Genomic DNA, 13,000 nt, shown 5'->3' with positions numbered 1-13,000 from the left:
CGTGGCTAGGCTTATGTGCCTGTCCCTAATAACAGCCCCAACTGTCACCCTCAGAGACATTTATATAGATGGAGTAGATACATGGACCCAGTGGGGCATTTCTTAAGTTCCTGTAAATCAGATTAATCTGCCATTGGAAGGGTCTCTTTCTTTCCACTGACTCTAAAATGAGCCATGGGTGACTGGCTTAGACTTTGAAGTATAACTTAGGGTGCATGAATCCCACCCTAAGAGTAGCTGATTTTCCAAAGGCCACGGAGGAAGTCATTAACACAACTGAGAAATAAATCCATCTCTTCATGGTAGCCAGGCTGATCTCTTTACAGTATTATCCTTCCTGTCAATATAATTGAGTAAAACAAGTTACTCATTACTGCAGCTCCAGTAGATCTTGCTCTCTCCCTGATTTGCCTGTTAGACATGCGACTTTAGGTAAAGCACTTATAAAATTCCTTCAGATTAGTGAGAGGTGTCCATTTCAGACATACAAAAAAGGAGTAAACAGTAGCTTTGTTGCTGGTATTTTCTCAACTTGAGGCATGCAGGTCAAATCGCAAATGAAGAGGAGACTTGGGTGCCCTTCTAGGTGTAAAAATTAGGGGCAATTTATAAAATTGCAAGTCATATTGTACAGTTTTTGTCAGTTTTATTTTTTATAAGGTTGAATTACAAATTCTGTTCTGAATAAACATCGTGCTATGGCTCAGTGCAGTAATTCAATTCTTTCTTCAGCTATTGTAAGTTTAAATTTGATACCCACTGCTTAAGCCATATAATGCATTTTTAAAAATGTTTTCTTGCAGGTCTGTCTTTCCTATTCACCCCTCATTCAGAATAGTTGTCTTAGCAGAACCTCCTGTCATTGGAAGTAGTACCCAACAATGGTTGGGTCCAGAGTTTCTGACGCTGTTTCTTTTTCATAACGTTCAATCTTTAAGCAAGAATGAAGAAATTCAAATTATTAAAGAAACGGTAAGTATGTTCATTATTTTAGCCAATTTTGATTATTTTTTACTGAATATGATTATTTACTGTGTACAAAATATTTCACTATTGCAGGCCCTATTTCTGTGTAGCATAAACAATTCTTAATTTTCAAATCCTGCTTATCTTTTGATGGCATTGGTATAAATTAGCCTTCTTATCATGATATTAAATGATGATGTAATATAAAAATGTTTTTTGTCAAAACTGTATTCCTTTTTGGGTGATATAAAGCAACTGCAGCAACTGTATACACACAGCATCTGTGTGTAGCTGTATATGGATCTTACATATCCTGCAGTAAGATTAATACTGTTTTTCTTTGAAACAGATTCCAAATGTACCCCGTGTTGCTGTGGAGCAGTTGTTGTCATTAACGCACAAGCTTCGGGAGACAAATGATGCCACAGTAAGCCCTTTTTTTTTCAAATTTACTTTCTCCTGCTGTGACTGCATGTTTTAACAAAGGCTGGGTAAAGCATGCTAAACTATGGTGCTATTTTAGAGGCTGTCTGAATGAAAAACCAGGCTCAGAAAATTATTGCTGGTAGTTATTGCACTATATATTGTAAACTTTTGAGTTTTGATTTACGTTTTTAGAATCTGCATAAGTAAGGCCTTCAGGAAATTGCCTGAATACCAGTGAAATCAGACAAATAGTATAGTCAGTGGATTTAGATACATGGCTAAGCATAGGTGCCTTTTGAATAGGTATGGATATAATCATGTGTGTCCAAATATTTTTTGATAACTTTGCTTTACTGGATGTTATTATATATAATACAGATCTTCAGTCATTGGAACTTTGATAGTAGAAGTTACTGGGGCTTTTTGGACAATGAGAACTGCCTAACCATTATAAAATGCCAACAGGCAACAGTGAAGACTAGGAGTACAAAAGGGAAAGCTCCAGAATTCCTAGCTGCCTTACTGCTACAGGCTATTCTATTAAAGTAATTTTGTCAAGAAAAATAAGTTCTGCTGACATAGTAACCACAAAGTTCTTTAAAAAGATACAGTCAAATCTTAGTGGAAAGAAAAAGAAAGCATCGCTATAGCAACTAAAGCAGTGTATGATTTTAATGTATCTAAAATGTAAAACATTTCTAGTGGAATCCAGCAGTTTAACTGGTATGTAAATGTAATCTGTTCTTCTTAGTTTTCGTGAATTTAACATTGGTATAGTTTTCACAGTATAACTATTTAAGAAACTGAGAAAGGGTGAAAGGTTGTTATGCTCCTCTGAGCTTAAAAAAAATAAGCAGAAAGGTTGACTTCTAGGTACACCTTTTGGACACTGTTGTTACTAATAGTCTATTTAGCTTCCCTCGCCTCGTGCTGTACAAATGTAGACTGATAAATGCGTTATGTTTTTGACATACTTAGAGATATACCTTGCTTGAACAGAGTGTTTAAAAAAATCCTCTCCAAATATGCAGATGTCTATAGCATTATGAGATATCTAAATGAAGTGAGCGATGCTGGATAAGAAGTGAGTCATAATATGGATTGAGGGAGGATTCTTGTAGATCAGCAGTGACATGAGACATGTCAGGAATAGCATGCCTGCATTAAGAGCTGAAATGTGTGCCTTAGGTATGTCAGGCTATTTATAGAGCTGCCTAAGTAAGTAATCTTCTGCCAGAGATTATCCCAAAGTATTAGCCATTGTTTAAAATGATTTTGTTAACAATAGAAGAATACCTGTAGAATATTCAGCCTGTGGGCGTTGTCTGCGTCATTGTAATTGTTTGATTTACAATAGAACCTAGAGACCACAATCAAGATCCTGTTGGATTAGATGCCGCATAGATATACGTTACAAAGACTGTCACTAACCCAATTTTGAGATTATAGTTGTGCCATATGAAAATAAATAAAAAAGGGATGTAGAGGAAAGAGGAAATTTTATTACTAAAAGCTTAACACAGTTGCAAACATTCAGAAAATGTGACACAGCTTCACCTCTGTGGGCCAGTCCTCTATGCTCATTTATACCAGTGCAGGATCTGATGCTATATTATATAATTTAGACTTTAAAATGTCTGTGTCTTTAGGGATTGTATTTGTCAGTGTATCAGACAAGAGGCAAGAGTGGCCTTCTCCTTTGTCTCACGTGGTACAATGTGAAGTACACTCTACCTCAGTTACTATGCCCAGCTGCCTCCCACCTTCAATGCAGTCCCAAAGGTTGTGACTTGGGAGGATTGCCCATCTCACCAGAGCTCATTCTGCTTACAGATGTTTCCATCATTTAAGATAATTTTGAAAATGGAATATAATTCCCAAAGACACTGAGAATTCTGGCTAGCGAACGGGGATCACAGAGATACAGCTCTCTCCCTTCTCCCTTACTCATGCTTCACACATGGCTATGTCATGAAGTAACACCTGAAATAGTTTGCAGCTCGGTGTCTGTAATGCTGTGTTCTAAACTGTCATGGTTCAGAAGATGCTTCACAGTCCTCCATCAGTGGGAGCAGAAGAGGAAGTAGTAGTAATCGTACCAGTTAGCACGATCTAAATCATCCTTGCTCATTGCTCAGAGCTGCACTGGAAAGTATTATCCTTTGCCTTCTTAGCACTGGAAAAAAAGCTTTGTACAATTTAATCGAACTGTTTTTTAAAACAAAACAAAACAAAACACATTAATACCTGTTGGTCCACAAAATAGTTTTCCGGGGAAGAGAATTGGTTTTGAGAAATTTCTCATACTTAAAAATGTTTATATGAAATTCATACATTGTTACATTTCTCTCCTTTTTTTTCTTGATGAAATTTCTTTTTTTTTCAACTGCAACAGCATAATATGTTAAGATAATTATAATGCACTTAAAAATCACTTATATAAACCAAAACAAAATGTTTTCAAATTACCTAATTAAAATATTTCACTTGACCCAGGCAAAGCGTGGCGTGACTTATCAGATTGCACTCATTGTTGTGTGTTTCCTGCTAAAGTAAGGACCCTGTTTGTATTAGATACCTTTATCCGGTAGACGTAATTATAGAATCATTTCTTTCTCAATCTTTAGATGTCTCTTTAAACAAATGATCAGTTGAAGTTTAGGGCTTTTTTTGTTTGTTTCGTTGTTTTAAATTTTGCTGCATTTATTTTAGGCTTCCCAGGCATTGAATCATTTTTGTAACTCTTTGCTGAATCATGTCCAATTTTTAACATTCATTTTAACATGTGGACAACAGAAAAGGACACAATGTTCCAGTAATGGCCCGCCCAGAAGGCGTATGCAGAGGTGATAAAATCTCCCTACTTCTGCCCAGTGTTGTCTTGTTTATACATCCAAGAGTCTTGCCAGACCCTTTTGCCAGAGCATTACATGTGGAGCTAATATTCAGTTTGTGTAGAATAAAGGACTAGTTTTTAGGACATTGATCCTTTTTTTTTTTTTTGCAGTGGCTAGCCACCGTATTATTGTTAATATTGCTTAGTATTACGTTTAAATAGCCAATAAAATTCAATTATCCGCACGTTTTCCTTCCTCTTGGTTATTGAGTGAAATCATAAAGCTAACCTTTTATTGACATCATGATTTTCATGGCAGTGAATTCCTACAGCAAGCACGGAATTACAGACCTGCAGATTAAAAAGCACAAGCTGCTGTAGGAGGCAGAAAGCACCTCCGAACTAGGAGAAAAGTTGAAATAATTGCTTTTTTATTGTAATTCTTTTCTTCTGACTTGTTCCATTAAAATCCCAGAGATCAAATAATTAAACTACCCTGTATTTTTTGACAGGCACAGTCACTGGCTTCATCTTTATCTACTCGACAACTATTGCGAATTTGTCGTCGACTGTCACACCATCCAGATGAAAGTCTTCACTATGCTGTTAATAAAGCCTGCCTTTCCAGGTAGAAGTGCTAATTTTGATGGAGATTCAGGAGTTTCTTGGCCAACTGCTAACATGCAACATGATTTTTAAATATGTTTTAGTAGATAATACAATTGCTATCTTGCTCCTTAAATTCTGTAATTTCTTCAACAGTATTTTTGTAGTATCCTCAAACTTAGGAGGAAAGTGGGAATGGTGTGGTACTGTTTTTCATCCTTATGGAGATGTTTAATGACATCATATAAATAAAAAGACAGTCAGGTCTTCATTATAACAATACTTCACTGTCTCAGAACACTCCAGTCAGGGTTATACTAATATCTGGTATGACTAGGTGTTTACTGGAGACTTGGATTCAGTTCCAAAAACTGTATCTAAAAAAATGATGAACATCTTAATTTTTTTCAAGAGCGAACTATAATTAACAAAAGGTTTGGAAAACTAAGTGGACCTAGTTCTGGAGAGCTCAGAGCTCTTTCCTTCCTCTCTAGAATCTGAGATCCAAGTGAACTGAATCAAGAGAAGAAGGTATTTCCAAAAAAATATTGTTTCTAGTCAGACTCTAACTGGCTGTGGAATGAGGAGATTACGTAACTCCAGTGCTAATTTATCCCACATTTCAACCTTATTGCAATATTGTGTAACACTGAAGCCTTTTAAAATTAATGTGTAAGTACTAATGTAATTAGTTACCTATGCAAGAAGTTCAATTTGTCTCCGTAGAGACAGAAGGTGCATTGTTGGAAACTGAGTGTAAAGGGAATTGACATTATTCAAGGTTTGAAGGTCCAAGTAAAGCTTCATACTGATTTTAGATTACAGTAAATACTGAAAACTTTAAAAAAGAAAAAAAAATTGAATAACCTCCCTGTTATTGTTCTTCATTTAGGTTTTTACCAAACCTTGCCAGATCAGCTTTACAGAAAAATCTGCTGGATTCTGGTATTGAGACAAGTCCAGATGACATAAGGAAACTAGAGGAGAAGGATTACACCTGTAAGCTTTTGTTACCTTTTGTTCTTCTTTTCATGAACGTTACTTAGATGGTTGAGCATATAAAGCTCTATTAAGTATCCTCAAAAATAAATGTAATTTGCTTTATTTAGTTCCCTTTGTCTTTGTTCTATTGAGATGTAATGCACTCTTAGTATGTCGATATGTGTATATTTTCTATTGTAGCCCCAGCTCATGGAGCTTTGTCCTCTGTCACATTTCAGGATTTCCCAGTCAGTGAGATCCATGTCTTCAGACTTTCTTGGACTGTTTTGATATATTTTTAAGTTCTGTTATCACTGGCACTACTCTTCCAAAGGGTTACAACGTTGGAGCGGTTGTCTTAATCTTTCTCTGTTTTGTTCTGTTCTTTGCCTTCAGTATTCCATTGCTTCTTTCTCTCCACTGTTACCAAAATCAACCTTTTCCTCACTGGCACTCTTGCAGAAGTACTGAGTTTATGTTTTGCTTTCATTCTGGTACACACTTTGTTAGTTTTCCTTCTTTTTATTCTCTTCAAATTGTTAATGTTGTTACATGTCTTCCTTATCAATCAGATCTTTATTTCTTGCTATATCCAACTTGTACTCTTTTGCAATTGCCTTCAGTGCTATGCATATATTTTTCACTCTAACATTTTCTCACTTCTGCTTTCTCATTCCTGCCTATCCTCTGGTCTTCATGCTAGCTTTATATCTTTTTATACCTTCTGTCAGGCAGCGTGCTTTGAGCGATCTGCCATTTTCCATTCACTAAACTCTTTCTTTCAACATATTTGATCTGCGCTCTTCTTCATCAGCATTCTCTTCGCTATCCCTATCCTGCATGGTTATTCTCAGTTTTGTCATATATTTGACTTCTGTGTTTTCAGTGTTAGATCTTTGCCATACTAAACACATCTTTGTTTTTATTTATATAGTTTCTGATTTTGTTGATTCAATTTATATATGTATATATATGTAAATAAATGTATGTAAATACAGACATAAAAACACATGAAGGTTTGCGTATGTATGTGTGTGTATATATATGTGTGTGTATGTATATAGCTATACTTATAATTTGAACTCTTGCCAGTTGTGCAGTGCTGCCCATTTACCAGGTTTTTCACTGTGATACTTCCCTTGAATTTTCTTCATCTTTCTCTGTTGCATGCATAAAACATGCAGAAAAAATAAAGGTAATAATAGGTGAACAAGTAAAAATATCTATCTAGAAATCATGCTATTTTCAGTTGCAGACCGTGCAGATGGAGAAATCAGTGGCAGATAATTTCAGGGAAGTCAGAAGATAGCACATTATTATCATTTACATTTAGGTGTTACTTTACGTTTAGGTCTTACAGTCATTTACTGTAATAGTCTTCCTTGTAATTATAAAGAGAATTCAAGTTCACTATAATGCAACCTCTTGTAGTTTGTTAGTAATAGATACTCTTTCAAATATTCTTTTTCTTTAGATACTGAGAAATCATATACAGCAACCCATAGCCTGGTTAAAATTCATAAATTGTCTCTTACAAGTGTTAGGGATGGCATATCTGCTCAGAGGATGCTCTAAGTAATGCATTTGTTTGTTTGTTTCCTGAAAAATGTCTAGGTGAAATAAGCAATGGGATTCTGAAGATAGGGGCTGTAACTATGCCAATTTATAACCCAACTGAGAAAATGAAAGTGCCTGATGTTTTGTTTTATGAAAACACTCAGGTAAGTACAAATCTCTGGCTTCACAGGTGCAAAAAAGTTTGTTAAATATGTACTAACGTACATGTTTACATATATCAAATAACATATTACAAGTATATTTCTGAAGAAGCTGCTTTAGGCTAAAAATTTTTCTCAGTGGATTTGATGCTTCTTTCAGATGTCTCTTTGCCATCCATTTGTGAAGAGATTGGAACAATCCAGCTAAACGTTCATAAAATGTAACGTGACTGCTGTTGAACCTGGATTTTATTTAGAATGATTCAATAAAATGCTTATTTTATTGCTGCTGCTGGACTGAGCCACTGTTGTGGCTGGGTCATCAATTCCATTCTGAGAACATATCTGACAGTCTTATAACATGAAGTTGTGCAGGCGTCCAGTACCTGCCTTGTATTAGAATTAACACTGTGTGTTTGAAAAGCAATGTGAAGAGTAATTAGTTTTCCAAGTCTATCCCTGTTCTCTTTGGTTTTATCTGAATTGCTTTTAAGCGTACTTCTAGTACACTTTATGATGATGTCTTGGGCCGAATCACAGCCTGTTTCCAAAAACGTGGTTATAAACTACTGAGTTATTAATCTGATTTTGAATTATGCAGAATTCAAGAGTACTAAAGAATTGGAGCAGAATCCTTTGACAGATGCAGGTTCTGTGCATCCCTAGTGCATTTATGTAATTTCAGTGTGATTCCTTTGCAAATCCTAGCCCAGTTGGCTAATAGCCGTTTTGAGCCAGTCTGTGTGCAAGAATTTCTTAGGAACTGCATTGTAAATTAGTAAATCTCTTTAGCAGGGCTACCAGTGTTTAAAAACCTCTGTTTTAACAAGCAGCAGTGTTTGTAAGTTCCCCAGTATTCAGCATTGAAAGGGCTGTTACCACAATTTCTCACACTTTTTCACTTTAAGAAACTCCAGTGTGTGTATGAACAGAAATGAAATAATAAGAAAAAGTACTTTGTGAACACAATGAAAGGAGAGGGCTTGGGGATTGTTTTTCCCCCCCATTTTGAAGAGGTAAGTGTGCTTCAGCTTTCCTTTCCATCTAGCGTGGAGGCCTCAAAACTGTCACTTCAGGGTATCCCTAACCAAGGGAATTGCCCTCTGAGGGACCTTTAAAATATTTTGCCTCTGAAAGGTAACACTGACAGCTAGAATGCTCTTGTGAAATAGTTTCCTTTTAGGGGCCTGCTGTGGGTTTGCCTACTTGGTGAATTTCCTTTCCTTCTTTTTTTCCTTTCTGTTCGTTCTTCCTTCCTCCCTTGCTTGCAGATTTTTCACAGAGCAGTGCGCTCTCTCTGCTAAGGGGTAGCACCTACTGAAGGTCATGACAGGCCATACAGGGGAGAAGATGACTGTCTTCATCTTCCCCTCTAACATTTCATGTGAGATTTTTTTCTGTGTTGCCATTTCACTGAAATACTTAATTTGGGTAACTCTGAAATGAAATCTGAAGTCTTGAAAGCCCTTATAGTTGTACTGCTTTTTCCATCCTCTTGCTTATAGTTTCAGCAATCGTAACTGAGCACACTAGAGCAAAGTGCACACAACCTGTCTTCAGATATTATTTATTTGCTTTGTTTAGGCAACGTTTTTTAAAAGTGCTGTGTAGAACAAACTGCTCCATATCTGTCCCTGTAGTAATGCATTCTGAGCGCTAAAGAAAACAACCAAATACTAGTCAGAATAGCTGTTCCCATTTAAAAATGAATTTTAATCTCAAGTTCTGTATTGCTAGTTTCTGCTGTAGTTCAGTCATTCGAGTGCTGTGATGATCATTTAGCAAAATCTGCCAGAATACAAAGTTAATGTGTCTAGTGCAATACTTCCACTCTGGTGTCTAAAACCTAGATAAATAAATGAAAACAAAAAAAAAAATCCTAAGCCCTTTCCAATGCTGTACAATATAATGAAATATTTATCTTTTTCTTATGTATATTTGGTCTTAAAACATTTCATGTTTCAGTGGAATTCAGCATTGCTGTGAAACATTACTGTCTGTCCACACCAAGTGGCACAGGAGTAGAAATGATTTTTAGGTGGTGTGCTAAATGCCACTGTCATCCCTGTCTTTGGGGAGCAGAGATTAAGTTGATACAATATTGATGTGTCTGCATAGAAGTCCTCCATGTAAATGTTTAATCTAAGATATCTGCCTGCATCCTAATACAAAGCTAATTTAGGTCCTGTTGCAGAATATATGTATATATATATTTTTATATATACACACACACACACATACATGTATATACACACATATATCAATACATAATATCTGTTGTGGGAAAGCTGTTCTGGAGGGGAACTAGAATGTACACACATTTTTTCATTTTAGGATGAGGAAAGAAGTCATCAGAAGGAAGTACTCGTGCTTTAGCAGTAAAATCAGAAAATCTAATCAGTGTGTATGGTATGACTGACTTGCTGGAATTTGTTATACTGTCTCTGGATAAAGTTATACTCATCAGCTATAAATTTCTGGTGTATGTGCATGCCAGAAAATATGATAATTTGCCTTGAAGTCCTCTCCCTAAATTGTATATTGTGTATTCAGTAGTCTTTTGACATGCCTGGTAGGATTTTGCAGTATTAAGCTGTGTTTACAAGAGTTTCTTCCCTACCCCCACCCTCTTTTCTGGAGAGACTTGGAAAAACTAAAACATCTTTCAGTTGCCAACTGAATGTTTCTGTATGCTCTGAAAATACATCGAAACTACTGGGTTTTTTTTTTCAAAATCAAATACTAAAGATGGGATGATAATGTGAAAAAAAATATGTTTAGATAAAGGCAAGCAATCATTTCTCTAAGTAGATTGTCTGACCTACTTACAGATGACCTATTTTCACTAGACACAGTGGAGGATGTACAAGACGACTGTTGCTAGTAAAGTAGCTTGCATTGCCATATTATCTGTAGCTTTTTGGATCCTTTTAAACAAATTATTTGTGAGGAGCAAGATAAGGTTAAATTTTTGTACTGCATATGTTACCTTTATGATACTAGTATATAAAATAAACCTCAAGTACTTTGACTTCAATTAGGGAGTCTAATTTAGAAATTGTAAGAACCATTATGAAGTTGGGCTTGCATTTTGCTATCCTTATTTTCCTTGAAAAGAAAGTTTAATTGGAATAGAAAGGTGTATTTGTCATTCAGCTATACCTGTCATTTAATCTTTAATTAAAAAATGTATATAATTTTTATATTCATATCAGCTCCCTTTTATTCCCTCTGGCTTCTGTAAATTTCCACCTGGATACATTTTACTGCCCCTTTTTTTTTTCATGTGATACATGAAAATGGTCCTTCTTCATTATTTCATTCGTTGCTATAAGTGTTGCACTTCTTGCTTTGTGAAGTTTTAACATAGTTTTGCTTTGTGAAGTTTTAACATAGTTCTGAGTTAAAAAAAAAAAGGGGGGGGGATGTTTGTCATAAATAATATATTGCCCACAATGTAATTAGTAGAGCCAAAAGGAACTATTTTTCAACAAGTTTCTTAACTGAGGATTTCAAGTGTGTATTCAAATTTTAAGTAAAAATCAAATTGTAAGCTCTTTCTACCTGTTTTGATTCTTGACGATTTAGAACACACACACACACACACACACACACACACACACACACACACACACACACACACACACACACACGTATGCATGTATGTATAAAAGCACTCTAAAACATATTTTGGAGCCCTTCCCCTCACCTTTTCATGGGATAGAATGTAGGCAGCCAGTAATACCCCATCATAATTCTCCTAATAATTTCTCTTAACTTTCCCCTTCCCTCCCAAAAGCTTAGTTAAAAGATGGGCCTAGCTGTAGATCTGTGAGATGAAGAGGGACAGTTTCTCAAACAGACAGCCTGGAAGTCCTTCATAGCTTAAAAACAACTTCAAATCCATATACAGAAATGTGTAGTTATGTGCTCCAGGAGTATTGGTTGTGTGTATCCAGAAATGCTAATTGCCACTTACTTCATTAGTCTCTGTTTAGTTTAAACGTAACCCTATATCCTAAATGGAAAATGGAATGACAATATTGCAAGGACCAGAATGGGACTTGGGGCCTGACCAAACCTCATTTCTCAAATCTTTTCCTTGTCGAGAAGGTTGTTGAATCTTCCCATCTCTTCTTCCTATCTCCTGCACGGCATTTTCTCCTTTCTTTTCCATAATTAAATTGTATTACTGTCTCTTACTGCCTGCTCATTTAGTGCCTAATGTTGTGAGCCCAGAAACCTCCCTACAATCTCTACACAATTATCATATCATGTATAATAACAGTTGTAGTAAACTATGGTGGAGGTGATACTGCATGTTTTTGTAACTGTAGGATTTGCAGCTCTCCAAAACAGGTGAAGATTAATCAGATTGGTATTTTAGAACTTTGCTTCTTCACAGTACAGTTGTTGGAAAATAATCATACACACATCAGTGATGATTCTTAAATACTGGGTGACAAACATCCAGCTAGGCTAAAAGGAAATGCATTACTCATCATTACTGAGAATTAAATATATCTGGGGACATCAGACACCCAAAATAATTGGAGCAGATGAAATACATAAATAAAGTTAGTATCTTTATTTCATTGTTTTAGTGGCTGCATAGATTGCTATAACTGGCTGAGAGACTCTTTATAAAATAAATAGCTGTAACTATAATGTTCAAAATATTTCAGCCAAAAATCCTGAAAGTAAAATTCCTGCATACTACTTTCATTACTGAATGTATAAACTTGAGAGTATAAAAACAGGGGTGAAAGTTGTGGGTTTTTTTTCTCTAGCACATGATGGTAATGGAAGATATGCTGAAAGACTTCCTGCTTGGAGAACATCTTCTTCTAGTTGGCAATCAGGTGAGTTAAACATTTCTTACAATGCATGGAACAAGCTCATTATTTAATGAAATAATATCTCTGTGGGTTTTTTTCAATGAAATTGAATCTGTTTGTACCACTGAGGTATTTGACCCGTTTCTGATTTTTTTTTTTTTAAATCTACTAATGTCCAAGGATTTTATGGGCATATATCTGTGGAAAACATAAGTGCCTTTAAATGTCTTTTTACATTGCTATGTAAATAAAAAGACAAAATACTGATAATTATGTGTAACATTATTTGAAAGATATATTTACTCCTCTGAAGCAAAACAGAAAACATGTATCAAATTCAGAGCTCATAAACACTTTCCTTTGGCCTGGTTTATTTTGCCAGTAATCTAGGACCTTTTCTCTCTTCATGGACATTAGTATGTTTGGTGTTCACAGCCCACATAAAAACTGAGTTGAAAGGTGGATCATTTCTATTTCCTATTATGTGATCAAAACTCTCAATAACCAGGCTTTTAAGATTTCAGATTCCTCTGATTACATCATTACAATTAATATCTTTGGTCAATAATTCTGACTGTCCTTGATAGGCATGTATCCAACCTCTTCTTTAAAATCTCTAGTGATGGATA

The 13,000-nt window shown here is 35.5% G+C and overlaps 1 protein-coding gene across 5 annotated transcripts in view; it reads left to right on the top strand.

Moving 5' to 3' along the window:
* VWA8 (von Willebrand factor A domain containing 8) overlaps window positions 1–13,000 on the top strand; it is a 187,204-nt gene that overhangs the window by 64,930 nt on the left and 109,274 nt on the right. For all 5 annotated transcript variants that reach the window (XM_026099176.2, XM_064504817.1, XM_064504816.1 and 2 more), the window contains 6 exons: window positions 804–972; window positions 1,316–1,393; window positions 4,741–4,856; window positions 5,727–5,833; window positions 7,430–7,536; window positions 12,324–12,395. In XM_026099176.2, the coding sequence (XP_025954961.2) occupies window positions 804–972; window positions 1,316–1,393; window positions 4,741–4,856; window positions 5,727–5,833; window positions 7,430–7,536; window positions 12,324–12,395 (649 nt within the window). The remainder of the gene's footprint in view (window positions 1–803; window positions 973–1,315; window positions 1,394–4,740; window positions 4,857–5,726; window positions 5,834–7,429; window positions 7,537–12,323; window positions 12,396–13,000) is intronic.

Source organism: Dromaius novaehollandiae, chromosome 1 (assembly GCF_036370855.1).
Source record: "Dromaius novaehollandiae isolate bDroNov1 chromosome 1, bDroNov1.hap1, whole genome shotgun sequence".
NCBI classification, from domain to species: Eukaryota; Metazoa; Chordata; class Aves; order Casuariiformes; family Dromaiidae; genus Dromaius; species Dromaius novaehollandiae.
This window is presented reverse-complemented; position numbering and strand designations above follow the sequence as displayed.